The 20,644-nt window shown below is 43.1% G+C and overlaps 1 protein-coding gene across 8 annotated transcripts in view; it reads right to left on the bottom strand.

Annotated features, from left to right (window-relative positions):
* Window positions 1-20,644, bottom strand: part of AKAP13 (A-kinase anchoring protein 13) — a 195,681-nt gene that overhangs the window by 128,381 nt on the left and 46,656 nt on the right. For 5 of the 8 annotated variants that reach the window (XM_048956241.1, XM_048956247.1, XM_048956243.1 and 2 more), the window contains exons 1-2: window positions 17,292-17,404; window positions 1,151-1,298 (exon numbers count right to left, since the gene is read on the bottom strand). In XM_048956241.1, coding sequence (XP_048812198.1) covers window positions 1,151-1,298; window positions 17,292-17,381 — 238 coding nt within the window. In that variant the 5' untranslated portion in view covers window positions 17,382-17,404. Of the gene's footprint in view, window positions 1-1,150; window positions 1,299-17,291; window positions 17,406-17,449; window positions 17,495-20,644 lie in introns of those variants that run through there. The other 3 variants (XM_048956244.1, XM_048956245.1, XM_048956242.1) reach the window with 2 other exon arrangements.

Genomic DNA, 20,644 nt, shown 5'->3' with positions numbered 1-20,644 from the left:
CAGATCCTTTCTTGGCAATTTGGCCGCTGGGTCCCAGGAGGGAGATGAGGTCACACCACGCTGTCACAGCCCCTGCGCGCCCCATGCACACGCGGGCTGCGAGTCACCGCCTCTCCCCTTCTGTGAGAAAACAGACGCTGAGCTAATTGATTGCACAGGAATCAGCCACTGTAAAAAGGCTTCTCTTCCCGAGTAGAAAACAGCTCCAACAGCACAGAAAGGAGCGGAAATGAGCAAATGAGGTGGCCAACTCTCAGCCACTAATCACCAGGAGGGAATGGTGTATTTCATTAGCTAAGTCCTTAGTCCAAATTGTACTTCATGCACATCTCTTACAACAAATCACTAGACAGACAAACAATAATAATAAAACAATACACTCAGTTCCATACGCTGTACTGTATATGGAGGAAACGTCAGACGTTTTTCTCACACTAGTACCAATGTGTTGCACAGCAAGAAGTCAGAAGGGAAGGTTAATTGTAGGGATCACAGCCTAGAATGTGCTCATTTCCCACGGGCCTGAAGTCACCAAAGAAAACTCCGTGCTGATTTGTTTTAATTGCACAAAGGCTAAACGAGAGCGGTGTGCTTTAAATGCAAAAAGCCGTTCTGTCTGAGCTCTGCTGGAGGGATGGCACTGAGCACCGCGCGTTTCCTCCCTTCTGCAAGGGTTTCAGAGAACGCTGTGTTTGTTCTGAACTGCACAAGATTTCAGAGAGAAGGGCTGTGTTTCACAAGGACTACAGCAATGGACCTCATCACACTAATTAAGCAGATCCTAAGAGGAACTGGAACTTACCAGGCCATACACCATTTGGACATTAGCATCTTTAACATTGCAAATGTATCCTCCAGTATCCTGCTCACATTTAAAACTTTCTACTATGTATTAATATAACTTCATATTTTCCACAATAGAATTTCATCAAACATTAAATATTTACAAACTGAAAGTCATACCATTCTAGCAAAGTCAAGCAAGAGATTTTTAAACTGCTAAAGTGGTCATCCAAACCATATATTCTATACTCAACAAATGTACAAATAAGAAAAAAGTTGACCAAAACAGAATTACATTTAAATCCACTTGAAAGAAGCAGATTTCATAGGCTGATACAGTGGTATGCAAAGAAGAGCAACTATTTACCAGGAGAAATTGTCTCCAGACTCCCAGGATTAATCTTCCTAGTGCTCGTGCAGTGCTGGACAGTTGACCCAGTGAAGATCAAGTAGAAAACTACATCATCTTCAACCTTATCTTCCTCAGTCAGCTGCACTGTAATAACAGAGTCGCCCTGGAAAGAAGAACAAAAAGTCATTAAGTTTACATATCCAAGAACTGCATTAAATAAAACTGCACTCTCAGGCTGCTGCTTTCTGTTCATGCACTCCTTTCAAATGACTTGGGGCCCATCCTGATTTTCAGATATGCAAGTCATCCTTAGCATGCCTCTTAGCCAGACTATCAAGCATTATAGCCAGCCAACCAGCTAGAAAATATGTTGAGCTCAGCTCTGGGAAGAAACACATAGAAACCCCCAGAGTATATTCAGAATAGCAACTTAACATGGGGAAATCTTGCCATTGCACTGAAGTCTGATAAACACACACCCCACACAGGGTCTTTTACAGGCATGCACACACATACAGATAACTCCACGCACGTATATATCACATATACTTAGCTAAGACAACAAAACAGGGTTGCAACTAATATGACCTGTGTTCACTAGTTTAAATTCCCTCATTCTTTTCCCCTGCCACCCTAGCCACTGTGCTGATGATAGTTCCAGCGTGACCAACCCCATCACTGAATACATTCTTCCATCAATAGACACAAATGCTTCACAGCCACTGAGGTTTATGAGATAAATAGCTGATTCCTGCTCAACTTCACAGAGACTTCATTTTAGCACCTGAGAGCAAAACCCTTGTAGATGGAGGGCATATATCATTATCACTGCTGAACTGGTACGGGATACAGTAAATATACCTGCAGTTCACGCACCCCTACAGACCACAGGGTCTGTACAGACCACATATCCAACAAATTCAGTTTTCCATGGAAAAGGGGAAGCAGGGAAGGGGGATGGACTTGCAGTTACCATACCAATAAGTGAAGCACGTTCACTTGATCTGACTGCCCACCATTTACCTGCCTGAAATACACAAAGCATTGAGACACCAAGGACGGGCTGACATGACCTTCTGCCCCAGTTCCCTCTAAGATCAAAACCAGTTGGTTGTCCCAGTTTTACACAGCAGCTGCATTAGCCAGCCCTCTGCCACAACACTGAGCATATGCTTAAGGCTCCAAATCTGGAAAAGATTGTTTTCACTATTATTTGTGCTGATTATGTAATTCTGATTTGCATAGCCAATGGAAGACACATGTCATTCACTTCAAACCTTCTCCTTAAAATCATTCAGTTAATCTCTTCTTTGTCAAATACAATCCTTGAAGAAAAATCTAAGACTTCCAAGTCTTCACAAGCACCCATACCACGTTAGTGTCGCTTCCCACACTCCATTTCCAGTCTCCCCCATCTTTCATCATCACTTCAACTCTTTTCATGCCCCAGCAGAGCTTCCTCCACATCCAGTGAACTTTAAATTCTTCTCTCCCCTGCCCTGGCTGGTAGCTCTCACCATGGTCAGACCGCATGGACTGCTTTGGACACAAACAAGGCTTTTCAGCACAGTGCAGCCTTCAGCCTTAAAAGATATGGGTCAGTCTTTTAATGCACAAAATCATGAACTCGCAAAGATAAATGAAGCAGCAAGGAGATTGCATTTCCACAGGCTGCAGAGTTCCAAATGGACATTTCAGGAAAGTATTGCATGATAACATCACACCAGGCTTCCAGCTGGGGATAAAGGAAGCACGGAGCAAAAGTATAGATTCTGTATGTTCAGTGTCAAAACAAAAACAGGTGCAAAAAGAAAGAAATTAAACTCAAGCATGACAAGTTCACATGCTGAGCTGAAAACAAAATAACCCATTGCAAGCAAATGGATCCAGTTTTGAGCGAATGCTCAATTAAAAAAAAAAAAAAGTTTCAGCCTGCAAATCCTTTGAGCTTGGACTTTTTTTATCTATCCATCTTTGTTCAAACTGTTCCCCCCTTAAGGCATGAACACACAAGGTACTTAAACAGACTTAAAAATGAGGTGATGTTTAAGGATACTCATCAATGGGGCCAATTGTTTAAGCCATAGCTCTTGAGGGGAATTGTTCTTTTCTTTAACTCACAATTCAAGTACAGCCAGTCCAACTCTCATAAAGGAAAAGCAAATCTGCAGAGAGTGCACGTGAGAAGACACCTGGCTATACATGTGAACAAGGCACTTGCCAGCACAACACTTAATCTAAAAAAAAAAAAATAGACAAAAAGAAGCAAAATAAAATGGTGACTACAACTGACTGTGTGTAAACACAGGTAAGAAACCTGAAATCTGCCCAAGCTGAGGCTTAACAAGATGTGTGAACTATTCATACAGAAGTCTGAAATTGCCAAGCAGTCAGGCCCAGTTTTAGAGGTGGCCCTGCTTTGGGCAGGAGGGATAGACCTGGTGACCTCCAGCAATCCCTTCCAGTCACAGTTATTCTGCAGTTTGTATGTTTTATTTTAGCTCTGTTTACCTTAGTGCACATTTAAGCCTAGGGGAAACAAATTCTCCTCAGCTGCTATCGGTCAGCTTTTCAGCTGTGCCTACACCGTGCTTCATGGAGGGACGCTCTCCATCACCCTTCTCCTGGTCTTTCTGGAGGACCCGGTCCAAGCCTGATTAGAGAAGCCCAATATCCTAATTATGTCAGCTAAATATTATAATTTTTCTAAACTGAAATTCGTACATTGTCTCCAAACGTCTGCAGCAAGATGGATAAGGTGCCACCTAAACGCTGCGTGCTTCAGTTTACTCTCAGCTGTCTCCTGAACGAGCTCTTGGCTGTGCTATGCATGGGACAACTTGCTGTACGTGACCAGAGACCCAGCGGGAACAAAACACAAAGTGCAGGCCGTCCTTCAACACACATCTCTCTCCTCGGTTATTAACAACTTTGCTACCCGCTGCCAATTTTTATTTAATCTTCAAATGCCATTTTGAAACAACGTATTTATTTGAAGAGGAAACAGCGCACAGAACAATCCTCCCTCTTTCAAACACTTGTGGAGCTAAAGAAAATCAGTTACAAACGCAGCCAAAATTCCTTCGATCCTCACAGAAGAGTTTCCAACAGCTCTATTGCATTCAGCCTCCAAAAACATTTTAATTGAAGTGTGTTTACCTTTATTCATTTAATATTATCCAAAAAAGTCATCTGTTCAGTATCACTGCCGCACAAGGTGGTTATTATAACCCTTCTTTCATCCTCAATGGCTAGAACTGGATGGCCAGTCTGCCAATATCCCTTTGGTGAAAGTACAGACAGATCAAAGCCATTCCCTGGAATGCTCCAACAAATAAGAATAATTTAATTTCAAAACTAGTTTGGATTGACTAATATTTACTTGGCTCAAAGCCTATTGGAAATGAAAACATTCCATTTTCGTCCATTCATGAAAGAGGTCACCCTCGCCTTCATTTTGATCTGAAAGTCTCTGAAAAAGCTTTTTGGATAGCTGTAACATGATGCAAAGAGCATGAATGCTGCTCTGCACTCAAAATACACTCCCTTTCTCAAGCGGAAGGGAGGAGGAGCACGAGCTGCCTCCTCAGGGGATGCATGCATTGGGAAAACCGGACCTGGCTCTGGGCTTCGATCCACCATAACCCAGCCCAAAGTGATGCTGGTGCAGCTTGTTTCTGAACAGCCAGCTTCCTTAAGGCAGTAGAAATGCAATTGTCTCTAAAAAGGCCCCAGCACAAGTGGAACCTCCTAAAAGCAAAACCAGAATGTGGCAAGGCACCTGTTTGCAGCACAGGGACAGCCACACCATGCCAGGCATTTGTTTTTCAAGTCCACAGCCATAAAGGCGTGTGGGTTGTGTGCACAGAGCATGAGCAACTCTGAGTAATCATTTCTTCTGACGCCACCTGGGTTCCACATCTATAAAAGTGGATGATCTCCCTTCAAAGGAGGCTATACAGCAACACTTGCAAGCGATGGCAGAGCAGATAATCCATAACTGAGAAGAATCAAGATCACCTGTGCTATTAGGCAGGCGGTAACATCTACCTTGTAACAAGCACCTTTTAAAATCTTTTTTTTTTTCCCACTTCAGTCTCTAGAAATCTGCCTGTTTTGAGGGAACCTGGCACAGAGGGCCCTGAACAGCAGCACCAAGAGGGACAGCCCTTGTGAGCACATGCACACAGCCCTCAGCCTGAAAGAAGAGGTTCTGCTATGGGACACCCATTCTCCAGGCACATTTCCCTATTTCCCCTTTGCAGTCTATCTCTGTGTTGGGTTAACAGATTTTAAAGTTTCTACCAAAAAAAAACAGCACAGTCTACTTTTGCATGTGAAACAAGTGATTTCTAAATAGCTTTTTTCCTCCTGGATCACACTGGGAATTTGAAGTACATTATCTAACCCATTAACCACCCACTCTGACCTTCCCCCACACAAATTCTAAAAATACTTATGGAAGCAAAGCATGTGTTAGATAGCAAAGCTGAAGCACTCCAGCTTTAATTTAGCTTTCAGTGAGAAAACACTGCCAACCAGCAAAGCTACTTTTGTTCCACACAGAAAAACCAAATTACAGCTGATGACCACTGCCATCTCAGGCTGCTTTTTACTCCTGCAGGTAAAACCTATGCAGTTGCATGGAACAGAAAGTTGAGATATTCATTTGCAAGGAAAGAAACCTCTCTACAATACATTCCCTTCTCCAGAGCTGTTGTAGAAGTCAGCAAGGTGATGCTTCATTCTGGAGGCTGGATTAGGTTCTGGATTAGATGAATAAGCGTAACCTGCCAATGCAGCAAGTTTTGTTTTGTTTCCACTGTTCATAACATGAATCAGGTTTTTGTTGGGTCATTGCTTATTGCATTATGTTATGACAAAAAAAAAAATAGAGAAACATGCTTTTGAAACAGAACTTTTTTTCCTTCCCCTTTGGAAAGCTCCAAACAGCTCCTAGCTGAGCTGCTCAGTTGACAGATGCAAAACCATAGCTATGCTTCTTCCTCTCCTCCAAGGAATTTAGACTCACTGGTATTTCTATCTCTTAATTCACAGGTGGAGATGAACTCACTTTTATCCCAGTTGCAGCTCAACACAACACACAGAATCAGGCTGCAATTGTAGGGGACAAGTCCCTTCACATCCCTGTGCTCCAAGTTCCCTATCAATGAAATGGGAATAATGGCTCAAACTCATCAAGTGCTCTTCATTCAAACAGCTCTTACAAGAAATGCTGACTTTTCAATTACATCATGTATTCTTTGGAAACTGTTCAGGACTGAGAACAAATAAGTCCGACAAAGTCGAAAGGAAAGGTGAGATGCTTCCACCTCAGCTGAAATTGTAGAATGCTCTGAAATCAGGTGGAGGACAGAAAAGGCAACATCACAATAACTTTCAAAAACACAGGAGAAATCATCTCACAGGAAAAAAAAGACCAACAAAACACAACTATATGGATGCTCTATAATCCATTACCACTTATCTCTGCCAGTAAACTAAGTAACAACAAACTTCTGCTCCTGGCAAACTTCAACCCCAAAGTGCCCCATATCAGCTGAGTGACTTGGAGCATCCCTCCCAGCTGAGCTGCCTTGGCTAGGTGCAAACACATGCTGAACTCCCCCACCTCATTACAGATAAGTGGAATCTGAGGCAAATTCTACCTTTGAAACATCCAGCTGCATCATCTTTGTGCGGTGATGAGTGCATCTTGCTTTGTTCTGAGGGCATCTTCCCTCTTGGGAACACGATTAGGGCTGATATTTCAGTTCCTGATGCACCCAAGCTCTTCTGCAGATGGGGCCATTTATCCCACAACCTCTGAGCTCTATACACTCCTTAATGTATATATTGAGGAATATATACATTTCCTTGTATATAGAAAGGACTGGACGAGGTCAGAGGTGTGCTACAATGAGATAACAGCAGTCCTTACAGACACCCTCAATTTTAGCAATCCTCACCAGGTCAGGAGAGCACTCGAGAGAAAATCCATGTCCAGCACAGACCATTCTGCAGAGCCCCAGCCTTTAGGAACAAAGGTAGTGCTGTGCAAACTGCCCCAACATGAGCAGCTCCAGCAAGCCCTCCTCACGTGGAGATATCCCCCTCGATAACAGCAGCGACCTGGGTCAGCAGTGCAAGGGAAGATGGATGTCGTTCTGCCGGGGTGTTGCAACCTCCTGCAGATAAGACCCCCAGGGAAAGACTTCAGAAATAAACAGAATGGCAAACAGCCAAGCTTAGGGGAGGGTTGGGTCCTTTTTCACAGTGAACAACTACAACTCCTTGATCTTAAAAGCGCACGAGACAGATTTTATTATTATTTTTCAAGGAAACAGATCACAAAGGAAGACACAAAGAACAACTCCAGTGGTTTAAAACTAAAAATTAAAAAATCGTAACCTGCAAACCTACCTAACTTTACTTTGCTCTTGAATTAACAGCAGCACTATTTGGCTTGCCAGATAAAAGTTTCAGGTTACTACGGTGGAGGCTGAGCCCCTCTTTGATGGGAAAGACAGATTTTGCCATGCGGTCTCTTGCCCTTAGGAAAATACAATGGTAGCCCACAACTTCTTGCCCACAGGCCACCAAAAGAGCACAATGATGGTACAGGTTTTTCTGCCAGCCCACACAGGAACTCCAGGTGACACTTCCCACATTTCATTAACACCACACAGAACCAGCCCAGCTCCTCTTTCAGCATTAGCCACAAAGTCATGACCGAAGCACTGACATGCATATGCAAAACAACTTCCTTCTCCCCAATGCTTTCTCCTCACAAAGGTGAGAAAGAAGAACAACACTTTGAAGAATACTTTCTTATACAATATTTTGCCCCAAAATAAGTTCAGATTAAGATGCTGATGGATTGATGCAGGACAAAGAATGGATACGGAGTCAAAAGGCCATTTAATTAAGACTCCTTGGGTAAGAGGAATAAGTAGGAAAACAGGGACACCTGTGATAAATACAGCTGCAAGAAATAGTCTGCTATGCAGTGCTAAGTGGATAGAGGGAGCTGAGAACTACCAGTAAATACAGATGTTATTGGAATTGCTGCTTCCAGGTGCAAGCTGGCTCATGCGGATCTATCCTGAGTGCAACCTGTGCTGAAAACGCAGCACAAACCTTGACTGTCTGCAGAGCCAGCACCATTAGCACTGATTTATTAAGGCAGCCTCACAGCCACACAACATCCCACACCAGTTCAGGTGCCTAATCCTGCAGCAGGGTTTGTTTGCAAAGAGATAAATGGCTCAGGGACAGCAAGGAGAGGGTTTCCTACTCTGAGCCAGTGCAACACAAACGCCAACAGAATTGGACACACTTAAAGAAGTCCATTATTAGCAACCCACGTCCTTTGACAGAGCATGTCTGCATCTCTAAATCAATCAGCTCTGTGATGAATCTTTATTGAGTGTCAAGAGGCGATTATAGGTATTACACACACATTAATACAGGCAGCTTGAAGGAGATCTCTACAGACTGCCAACAGAAAATCCATCAAAGTAAGAGGATCTCGTTAGTGCTGAAGGCAACATAATTTATCTTCATGGGTGCATCTTTATGACACGTTATTTAGGTGCACAGAGCCAGGGAAGTTACTAGAACTGGCTGTTGATAGGCAATCTGGGTGCATTACTGCTTTAGCATAGAGCTCCACAAGCTCTGGAGCACTTCCATTCCCAGCTCTTGTTCAGCAGCTGCAGGAAGCTGTGCTGTGCAGACAACTAAACAGCCATGAGCATTTCTGAAATTATAAAATTAACAAAAAAGAGAAGAAAAAGGTTAAGTAGAAATACAGGAAGGATAAGAAAAGCATCGCTGAAATGCTAGAGAATAAAATCTCAGGGAGATCTGTACTGGGAAGAGTAGTGTAGCTGGGAACATAATTATATTGTCTGGTTGAAATTGGCAGTGTCGTAGAGAAAACATTGATTTATTTTCATTTATTTCAGTGGGTTAGCATTGGCCAGGTCATTCATTTCAAACATTGTGTGCATGTTGCTGTGGCCTGCACCATCTGTGTGAGCAGCCTGCCTGCAGCAAGCCCCAGACAGCTCTGGTGTTGGGAAGAGGCGTGCATAGAGGAGCACATGCACTAACACTGGGGGACTGACCTCTCCTCTAGGCAAGTCTCCACACAATGCCATCACATGAAGACAAGACAAAAAACAGGGAGCCTTCTGCAGAGCAAGATGTCCACTCTGGTATCACTGTTATTCCCCACCAAGGGCTGATCTTACTATTAAGAGTTTTTCTCAGAACCAACCTCTGGAAACTACTGCACCCATTTCCTATAAAAACACATCAAAATTGATAGGAATGTCTTGTTCTGTCCTCTTTCTGAAGTCTATTCTATTCTATTCCTTACTACACTGCAAAACAAAGCACACGATTTATTACCAGCTGCTTGGGCTGATAGTGCTCCCTGCTAACTACTCACATAGCAATAACAACAAAAAATCACAGAGTCTGGAAGAAATAGCAGACAGCCTGAGTGTGCTTGGTGACTAAGAAAGAAATCCAGCGATTCTCCTGGCATCAAAGAGCTGAACAGAGTCACAATTCCTGGAAGATAAAGTACGTGTGATCCTGGGAGATAAAGCACATGTGATGACACATCATTTGAAACAATCTCCTGTCACCGCAGTATTTTCACAAATAGTCTTGATGTGTCTCATAGGAAAAAAGTATTAATAATCCAATTTGAACACAAACATTCAAAGGCACAAGGACAGCATTTTCCTTATACTTCAGCATCCTCTACAGTGCTGCAAGCACCTCGAAGGGAGACAGCCCACAGAGCACACCAGACTGCTGATTTTCCTGCTAGCTGCAAAGCATCTGCTTCACTCTGTAAACATTTTGCAGGCAGCTCTTGGAGCTACGCTGTGGTGATAGAGGCACTTTTTAAAGTAGCATCCCTTTGTTTGGGGGGGGGGGGAACAAAACCAGTTACAGCCACTATCCACAACCAATGTGCAGATGACACTTTCACAACACTGAAAAGAACCCCTTTGAAACAAAGATGCAAACGCAGGCAAGCTCTACAGGCAGCTGTTCTGCAAACGTGCCGCAACAGAGCTGCCACTTGATGGCAGCACACTGCATTGATCTCAGCACACGGCCATTAATCACAGTTCAGTTTATTTTCCACTTAGGAACAATGTGGGATTGCAGGGGATGAGTGTTTGCAAGCACACTGCATGCAGCACAGCCTTCTGAAGGACAGGAGCCAACAGGCTTTTTGCAGATTTGAGAGCTTGTTTGAAATCATGCCTTTGTCAATTGAAGGCCTTAAAGTCGCCCTGACAATAGCTGTGCTGTCAGAACTGGTTTCAGCCTAACAGTTCTCAAAACAAGTGTCAGGATTTTGATGCTGGGATATTTGTTTGGTTGTCCTAAAGATAATGTAAGTTCATAAATTCTCTATATAAGTACAATCCACAGAGGAAGAGCATTTTCATCCTCTTAAACACCAAGTCCTGCACTCCACCAATCAGGACAGGAAGCACCGCAGGGGTTGGGACACAATCTCAACTTCATTCCAGATACCAACCAGCTCATCAGCTAGTGCAAGACCCAAAAAAACCTAAATTTAGACCCTCAGAGGTATAAATTCACCCAGGGTTTTTGTTTTGTTTGCTAATTCAAACTCAGTGTGACAGTATAAGGACTGCTTCTGCCTGTTTGCAGTGGGGCTCAGTTTCTGAGAACAGGTTGAACCAATCTGATAACTCTGCCAGAGAGGTGATCATCATCTCATCTGCTTTCCCACCCTTGCCCTGTGCCAGGCCTGGCATCTTTCTTCTGGAAATCTTATTATTTGAAGATTGCATGTAATGGTGCAAAGTAACACTGACTTAAGGGCAGAACTTCAGACAGCAAATGCTCCAGATGTTAAGTTGGTCCACTTGTTATTCGCCAGCACATTCATACACACCAAAAAAGATCACAGAAGCAAAGATCAAATAGAGAATTACAGCAGGACTCGGAACCCAAATCACCATCATTTTTAGTTTGGCTAATAGGAATGAAGTGCTGAGAAGAGACCTCTGAGCTGCAAATTAATCCACGGTGCACCTGGAAGAAAGGAAGGCAGTGCTGATGGCTCTTCTGGCTGGTCCAGCCAAAGCTTTCCCAAGTACATGCATAAGATGACCGCTTTACAAGAAATCCTACACTGAGTAGATCCCATAAGCCAGAGAATGCTTCATCTATGAGGAGCAAGCCAAGCAAACAGCTTTGTGATAATCCATCTGAGCCAAACCACCAGCACTCAGGTGCCCCAAGCACTGCTGGGTGCCCATTTCAGCAGAAGAGGTGACGTTTGTTTCATGACATACACCAGAATTTGAAAAGAATTCAAATCAAGGACCTACATAACAAAAACTCACAAACAAACAAAACATGAGGATAAGCACAGACTGGGAAGGATATCATTTAGTCTGCAAAATGAAAAAGAACCAGGAAAGTCACAAAGTCCTGCTCTCAAAACAAAGTTTGATCTGGCGCCCCAGCTAAAGTTCTTAAAACCAAACAAGAAGCAGGTTCTTCCACAAGGAACACAAGCAAATATTTTATTTGTAAAGGGCGCTCAGAGGCCTTCCATTCATAAATCAAAGACACTTTGAAGGTGAGGCAGAAAACTACTTTGTCATTAAGACGAAATCAAGCACTCAACAAATAAAAGACAAGAGGCTTATCAGATCCTCTCACTGCAGAACTGAGCTGAACATCAAGGCCGATTCTCTTCTTGCCTAAGGAACTCAGGAGAAAGTAAGACAAGACTCTGCTTAGTAATTTTCATGAGAAATTCCCACATCAAAAACAAGCGAGGCATATTCCACTTTTTCTGCTGGACTGATTTCAGATGTTAATATCCCAGAGGCTTTTGTCACTGTTGATGGACACTAAGTAAGCAAATTCAGCTTTAGTAGGAAAGTAGACCACAGCTGGTGATCTCATGGCAACAGTTTACTGCGTTAGGACTATGAAAGTACTTCATTCCTTCCTTTTGTGTCTTCGGTAGAGATATCCAAAGACCACTGATTACTTAGCAGATAATATTGCACAAGCCGTACTCGGGACCGTCTCAGACATAATCACAACCCAACAGACACTGCTGCTAAAGCCTCAAGCTCTCTGTGTTGTGCTTCTTTTCTCGTGTAATCCCTTATTATTTACTCCAAAGAGGGTTCCTCTTAAAACACAAACATCAGAGGTTACCACACTTGTTTTTCCTCAGGATTACGCGTACGAGGTGCACTCCAATTGTCTCAATCTGTGTGAGATTTGTAAGTGAAAGAAATATATTCCTATTATTAACACCACCTTTTTCTTCCCACCTACATTAAAACAAAACACACTGGAAGACTTACAGTAGTTCATTCATTAACAGATCTACTGTACCCAAAGCTCAGGTTATATTAAGAGAGGGTCAGTGCATTCTTGCTGAAGCTTTTGAAGTTCATACTTCATTAAGTTGCATGGCATTTTGGCGTGGAATTGAGAGCTCTCGTCTCTATCAAAACTCTCTCAGAGAAATTCTGAGGGTTACCCAGCTCCTAAGTGGCAATTTATACAAGAGACTCAGTCCACAGACTGATTAAAGACCAAAGTCAACGGGAGCGCCTTTATCAATTAAGTGCTTGCCCTCCCATACATTCACTAGGTATGACACATTTAGCTTTGTCATCCCAAATAACGTAGGCACACCTTAGACAAACTGTGCATAGGAGTGCTGTGATTTAGAACGAGTTCATTCCTTTTAATCAAAAAGGAAAAAAAAAAAAAAGGCAGTGATGCATCATCCTTCCCCAGCTGCTAATCTTTTCCATTTCACACCCACTGATCATTATCACTGCAAAAAAAACCACACACCCGTCTTAAAGGTGGATCTAAAGTTGTAGTCTTGGTAGTGAAAGTCTTGGTACTAACAGAGAGAAGACGGCAGAAGATGACACTGCTTCACACCTCATCCCCACACATCACCTCAGTCTGGTCTGACACTTTCATACCTGGTACCACTCTCAGGTTTTACTTCTAGAAAACAACATGGATTTCAGAGTGGCAGAAAATGTGAATGGATTTAAAAGAAGAAGTCAATAACATTACAGTAACCATAGAGCTAGCAGCCAGCAAGGCTGAGATCAGAAGCCACGAAGGCTCTTCTGAATTAAGATTACTGGGACATTATGCAACTGATTTGATCGCAGTCATTTACTTGTGTGCACTCTGTATTTACCAGTTTGGTTAGAAAGCGAGACATGGCCTGTGATCCTTGATGCATTTGTACTTAAATCTCCTGCTGGATACCCCACTGGACTCTCAATTAATGACAGCATTTATACAAAGATCACCACTTTGCTTCCACCAAGCTCTTTCCCATTTCCTTTCTCTCACTACGATTTTAGCCTCAGTCACATTTAAGTGAAGTGATTGATCTCAGCTACTTAATTTATAAACAGAGAACTTCACCAATTTATTGCAATAAAATAAAAACACTTAAAAGTAAGCCTCTGTTACTTAGAGCAATGCTGATCCTTTTTTTCCTATCCACATACTCTTGATGAATTAAATATTCCAATAATACCCCAGCAAGAGCTAGGCAGTACCCTACAATGCTCAAGTTGAAATTCTGACTTACGTTACTGGAGATATTCAGCTTATTCAAAAGGGTGAAGATGAAAGAGGTCATGTCAGGTATCCACTGAAAGCAAACAAAACTGAAGCTCCTGACTTCCTGCATCCCATGAATGCCAGAGTTCTGCAACTTCCCCACTCCACCCTGAGCCCTAGCAGCACATGGAGCATCTCAGTCTTTCATTTGGGTTTTTGGATGCACAAAGGCCCAGAAAGAGCAGGAGCAAGATTTGAAACATTGTCCTACATCCACTCCCTCATGCTTGATAGAGCTCCCATACCAGTGGGACAGCTCTGAAGTACAAGAGGGATACAGGTGAGGCCACATTCAGATTTAACATGATACCTGAGCACCAATAGAGGTGTTCCCCAATACTGTCCCAGGACTGCTCAGCCACACGGACTTATTAGCAAATCCTGCAGTAAAGTACAGTTGAAGAAACCCACGTATGTTAAAAATGTTCACAGAGCAACTCTTCCACAGAATAGCCACAGGCACACCAAAGCCTCCATATAAAGTCTGACCAATACAAATAACATATTAGGGAAAAAAACACCCCCCAAAAAACACAAATCAAAAAACAACAAGAACAGAAGAACACCAGCAACAAAAACCAGAGATCCCAGCCAAGCAGCAGCTCCTTTTCATAACCTTGAGCCATGCCAGTGAAAAAGCCAGGAGATGAATAAATCCTGGTCCTTGCTACAGCCCTACGTGTGATGCAGATTACAGCTCTAGAAACTATCACTGCATTGAAGCCAAGTTTGTATGACAAGGTCTAGGACCACTACTTTGCAAAGAGATGTGAATCCTTCATCACAGCTGCACAAACACAGCAGACCTTATTAAGGACTTCCCAGCTCTGCTGCCCTGGCTCTTCAGAACCCAGCTGCTGGCAGCAAGGCAGAGCTAAGGTTTGTCCCCCAGTAAGCAGCTTTAGAAAGGAGGTAAGGTTTGGATATCTTTCTTTCCAATTCACACAACCCTGGGCCAAAGGCGCCACCGTATTTAAACACAACTGAGTGCTGACAGCCATGCAGCTCGGGTAGCTGCTGGCCTGGCGTTAAGTGTCTCGCGCTGCGCTGAACTTGCACTGCGCTATATCAAGGAATGCATAGCTGTCCTATCTCTCCTGGCACCAGCTCCTCTGCCTTGTGACCATGCTGCTGACAAACCAGGAGCAGCACCGAGCTCATCCCTATATTAGAGCATATGTGGAAGTTCTGCGTTTTCTATCACCCGCAAAATTTTGGTCTCCAGTAGATTCAGCACCTCAGGTTCCCAGTTTGTCTTTCGTAATTATGAAGTTACAAGTCCAGGCAATCTGTTGATCATCAGATAAGGAATAACGTGCTACAAGCTGATAGACTTCCAGGAATAGATCTGGAGACATCATCTTTGTTTTTAGCTTCTCCATTCAAAAGTAGATCAGTAAAGTTGCTGCAGTCAGATTTTTCTAAGACATTTCAGCATTATTTCTGTGCATTAGCCCAAGTCTGCACTTTACATGGAGCTTTCAGGATGAAACTCATGAAAGATTCAAATTAAATAAATAATCCTGAATCTAACCTATTGATTTAAAAGAGAAAATGTATGAAGGATGCACTGCAAAGGCCCCAAGCACAAAAGGGTAAAACCTGGGGGAAGCAACATTCCTGAAAGTAGGCAAATGAAGAGAGATTCCCTGATGTGTTTGTATTGCCTGCCATTTCCAGTCATCTATTTCACAGAGCTGTAATTAATTATGGAGAAATTCATTGGATGCTGTTCTCAGCTTCCTGAAAACAAGCTGGAGGAAGAACCCATGCAAGGAAAGCAGAGTTATCACTGCTCTGAACAAGGTTTGGTATTCACCTGCTAACAGGCCAGCCCTTGAAAAAAGAAAAATAACAGGAAAATGTATTTTCCTTTCTGTTCTGCTCACCTCACACAGTTCTCAGATGAGCTGAACCAATTCACACCTCCAGGAACACAGCAACTAATTTTAAAATTTGCATAACATCAACACTCAAAGGAAACAGGAAGATTAAATATCTAGTTTTTAAGGTTGATGAGTTTCTTTTTGTTTTCTCCTCTTCCTTAAGCCACCAAGATTTGTTTGTTTTGAGAGGGATCTGATCTGCATAGACACCTGCATGGGATCATAAAGGGGAGAGAAAAAGGAGTCCCTGATGCAGAAATAATGTTGCCATGAACTTATTCCCATCTGAAAGAAAAAAAAAACAATACTGAGTGCTGTACAATCATTGTTTTCCACTGGGCAAAGTTTGACCTCAGCCAAGTCCTCCTCACAGTCACGTGGGGAAGAGGACTTCTAAATCAGCCACTGAAATACGTATTGAGTGCAAAGCTACACAAAATGGTGGGAAAGTAAACTGAGTCAGAAGATAAGACTGGGAAAACAAAGCCTCCTGATTTGTTAAGGCATACCCTGCCCAACAGACATAAGAATAATTTTATCCTGCTTTCTACCATTCATAAATTTTTACTGTAGCATCTGCAGAACATGTTTATACATAAGTCTGTTCTTTTTTTTTTTTTTAAAAAAAACAAACCTAAAGTTTAAATAAAAGTTTATTCAAAGTCACCCTGTTCAGCACGTTTGTGTTTTAAGAGACTTCAGTCTGATCTGAGCTCCACAATAAAACACAACATGGCATTCTACTGCAGGAAGGCTGTTTTGCTCAAGTCAAATCATCCTACATGGTGTTCATCTTCCTCCCAGCACCACACTTAGCACAGTAAGTACAGAATGAATTCTAATGCACACAGCTTCCAGGTGGTAATGAAGCATGCACAGAACTTGAAAAATTCCACGAAATTAAAAGGTCAGTAAGTTCACTGTTTACCACAAACAATGCTTTCCAAGCTACAGCTCATTTACTTGATGTGAGAGTCTCCTATTCCTCCCGCAAAGAACTACATTAGTAAGCAATTTTTCCTCCCAGCTTTCCACTCTTGCAGCACACAAACCCAGGACAGCTTAGCAGCCCATCCTGCTGTGTGCACAGCAATGCAGAAAGTAAATGGTTACAGCCTTGGCTGGCAGCTTTGGCACAAGTGTCACACACATGCATCCACGCCCACAAATTTGGGTCTAATTTGACAGTCCCTGTATTCTGCAACAAAGCTGCTATTCAAGAGCAAAAGGAAGCTTGTTCCCTATTAACGCAGCCAGGGAGGCTATGAGCTTGCAGGAGGTGCCACAGTCCGTGCCCTGCTGCAGGAGCCTGTCAGCCCAGCCTCAACTGCTTCCAGATGCTCCCTGCCACATTTAAAACCCTGAGCAGAAAAACATCATCAGAGTGAGCTGTGCATTGGATGCTCTATTTCCACTCCAGTAATTCTTTCTTACAGCCTCTTGACACACCAAGTGAGGAACCAAAAAGCAGGGGGCTCCTGCACTGCGCGGCTACGTGACACCAGCATTACCACGTGCCACAGAACCTCCTTCAAACCAAGTCCTTGGAAGTCAGAAGGACTCAGTAAACTCACCTGAGGGTTATCACTGTGTATTGGCAGTACAACTGAGTGAATACAAGCAATGTCTTTAGGGAGCAGGGAGGAAATGAGCAGAATCTCCATCACTGGTGGTGAGAAGCATTTTACAGGAATAGGAGGAAAGGAAAGAGCTGCTGAAACTTTTTACTCACATATAATGGAGCTTGCTGTGGATTAAGTTTCATGACCTCAGAACACTGAAACAAAAAAGAAAAGACAAATTTAGGACTGTTTTCCATAAAATGTTAAGTACTTCTCCATAGCTGCATGATGTTACATTTCCAACGTGGTACTAGCATTCTTACATTACTGCTTCTAATAGAAAGTTATGTAAAAAACTATTTTCTGTATTTTCCCTCTTCCAGGTCAACACGGATCTGCTATTTTTTCATTTATGCAGTTATTAAGCAAAGGCAATTCTAAAACAATTTACTGAGCAAATCAACGTTTGCTTCCCATCTGTTGGCTCTTGTGATATTCCAAAGTGAAACTGGCTTCCCATTCACACACCCCTAAACCCACCCCTCCTCCTAGCAACCTTTGCTTCTTATGACAATCATCAGTCCTTCATTACACATCTGTCCATATATTTCCCTCACTTCCATAAGCTTTCCCATTTCTCCACTGCAGCAGCAAACAGCACAAGCAAAAGCTGTAAGATTCTGTTTAATGCATGTATAAAGCAATCCAAGCTCCTGAGAAAATAATTAAAAACTCAATCTCTGTCATTGCTCATGTCTGCAGCGCTGCAGTCTGCACAGCAAGTACTTTAACCCCATTTCAGAAGGAGATGAAGCATCACTCTGCTTTTCCACAAAGAAACAACCTACACAGGATCTTCTTCATTCTTTGTTCCCTTCCAAAACCCCCAGCTTGCCTTTAGTGAGACAGAAATCCAAAAACAGTTGACGTTCTCATAGCTGATTCCAGCTTTTAGTGCTCCCTCACACGCTCTCCTCATACTGCAAAGTGCTTTTGCACTGGTTATTCTCAGTGGCTGTGCTACCTGCTGAGCTGCTCGGCCCAACACCGTCCTGCTGCAGAAGGTCCCACACCACAGACAGATGAACGCCCCAAAATACTTCTAGATTTATTCAATTCATAGTTATTTTCAGCCTCAAGAGTCCCTTCCAACAGCAAGGATGCCTCAAAATGGTTACACTTGATAGTTTTCCCTGCCTCTTTGGATTTACAAAGAATTACTTGCTGGTGAAAACAAGGGACAAGGAACACAAGCTGTCGTTTGGGCTGGTAAGCTCCAAAAGCAGCTCTGCAAGCAATCCTCCATATGATATGCTCCTGCCATGCCAATCCTACTGAGCTCTCACAAAGAAAAGCAGAAAACGGGGGGGGGGGGGGGGGGGGGGAAGGGGGGGGAAAGGAAAAAAGACTAAAAGATAATTAAAAAAACCAAAACCAACAGAAGTGCAAACCATGCAAGCTTTGCCAATCTGCCTCATGACCTACCTGAACGTCTCTGCTATTCTGAACATAGACATCTTGAACAGGGGAACCGAAGCAAAACCCAGCTGAGAGCTGTTATTGTACCTTACAGAGATTAAACCAGAGTTGGACAAACTCCCTTCAAGCCCATCCCGCATTTGAATTTTCACAAAGTCTCACTGCAACAGAGCAATTCCCTCCTGAAGCAAAATTAAGTCCCGCAGTCTGGCTCAGCAATCTGGTAGCACTTGGATATGACTTAAAAAAATATATTGCTGCAGAGAAGCAAAACAGTTGTGTCTCAGATGAGAATGTTTAAAGAGAGTTAAGACAAAGCACTGCTTTCTCACCATTTCTTTTCAAGTCATGACAAGTACATGAACTACTTCTCTTTTTGCTCATAAGAGATGCCGTGTGACACACCTTCAAAGTCAACGTGCCTACATTTTTGCATTTATAAAAACTTTCAGGATCACTCTTTATCCCTGAAATTCAGCCATACCTCCACACTGGCTATATTACAACTGGCCTAAGATACAAGTTAGAGAATGTCATATGAAACATTCAGGAGAACAGAACATGACAGGTCTGCATCTCCCCAAGACACAAAATTCTACTCCTCGAGTTCCTCCCCATTCCCAAATAATTAGTTTTACTAAACTCTCGTCAGTTATTTTAGATTCTCAGAAGTCCGACGAAAGGAAGTCATTCTAACACACTTGAAGTCATCCTTTCCCCGTCATTAAATAACAGCTTTACCTCTTCCACATCAAGGTTCACAGGTATGTTATTGTCACCGCTGTCACCACACAAAATAACTTCTGTGATTTGCAATCAAGTTACAGCTGCAGTTACCCACGACGCCAAAAAAGCAAACATACTCTCAGGAAGCTTGCACCTCATCTTCACCACAGCCGTTTGCTTTGCTGGGACAAAGCTATGGGGCAGGGGCCAACGTGCCCTACAGATACAGGACTGCCATTGCTACCTCCCCACCCTGCTCCTGTTAGCTACACCCAGCCATCAAGTCAACGCTTTCAAAAAAGCCCAACCCAAAGCCTCACCAACCAGGCAGGAAGCATCCGCCTGACCCCAGCGCGCTGCTAAAACAGCAGCAGGATTCATTCTGATTTATTGTCCCACTCCTGGTGCAGGTTTGAGAAGCAGGAGAGCTGCCGACAGAAGGGATCGGGTACGAAGCCAGACCTTTAGTCACCTTTTTTACTGACAGCTTCAGCCTGCCCCCTTCCAGCTAAGCCATGGAGGGGCCTTGTCACACCATGCTTGGTGTTTGGGCTGCCATGCCATAGCGCTGAGCCACTATGAGCCCCCTCCCCTGCTTTCACAAGTTTTGTGCAAGGTGCCATCCTGACACCTACTGCTAATGCTCCTCACACCTTCATACGCAGCAGAAATTGCAGCTCCTGCACTCCATCACAATGCCTACTGTCAGATTTATCCAAATTAAGAAGCTGTTACACTGTACATCGTGCCCAATACCATCAAATCATTTTTCTTGTAGGTTCCATTGTGCAAACCCTGCACTCAGGCTCCATTACATTTTTTTGTTGTTTGTTTTTAAATCAGATCACTTTAACAAAGCAGACAAAACAAGCAATATTATGAACTCTCCTTTCAAGATCTTTGGTAGAAACTAGTATAAGAAGTCTGACTGCACTGATGGTGTCAAAGATGTGTACAAAACAGCAACAGTAGAAGGGTATCCTATCAACAGAGCATTTGGATTTTTGCTATTCAAGTAATCATGTGGCCTTGCATACTCTGACCTCTGCCACCCTACAGAAATGCATATTGCATTGCTTCATCCCCTTCCTGGCAGATGCCTGGCAGCAGCTGAGCAGAGAGAAATAGAAAAGAACACATGCAGGTCAGGAATGGAACCA

Source organism: Lagopus muta, chromosome 10, assembly GCF_023343835.1.
Source record: "Lagopus muta isolate bLagMut1 chromosome 10, bLagMut1 primary, whole genome shotgun sequence".
Lineage (NCBI taxonomy): Eukaryota > Metazoa > Chordata > Aves > Galliformes > Phasianidae > Lagopus > Lagopus muta.
The sequence above is the reverse complement of the archived record's forward strand: the minus strand, read 5'-3'. Positions and strand labels throughout refer to the sequence as shown.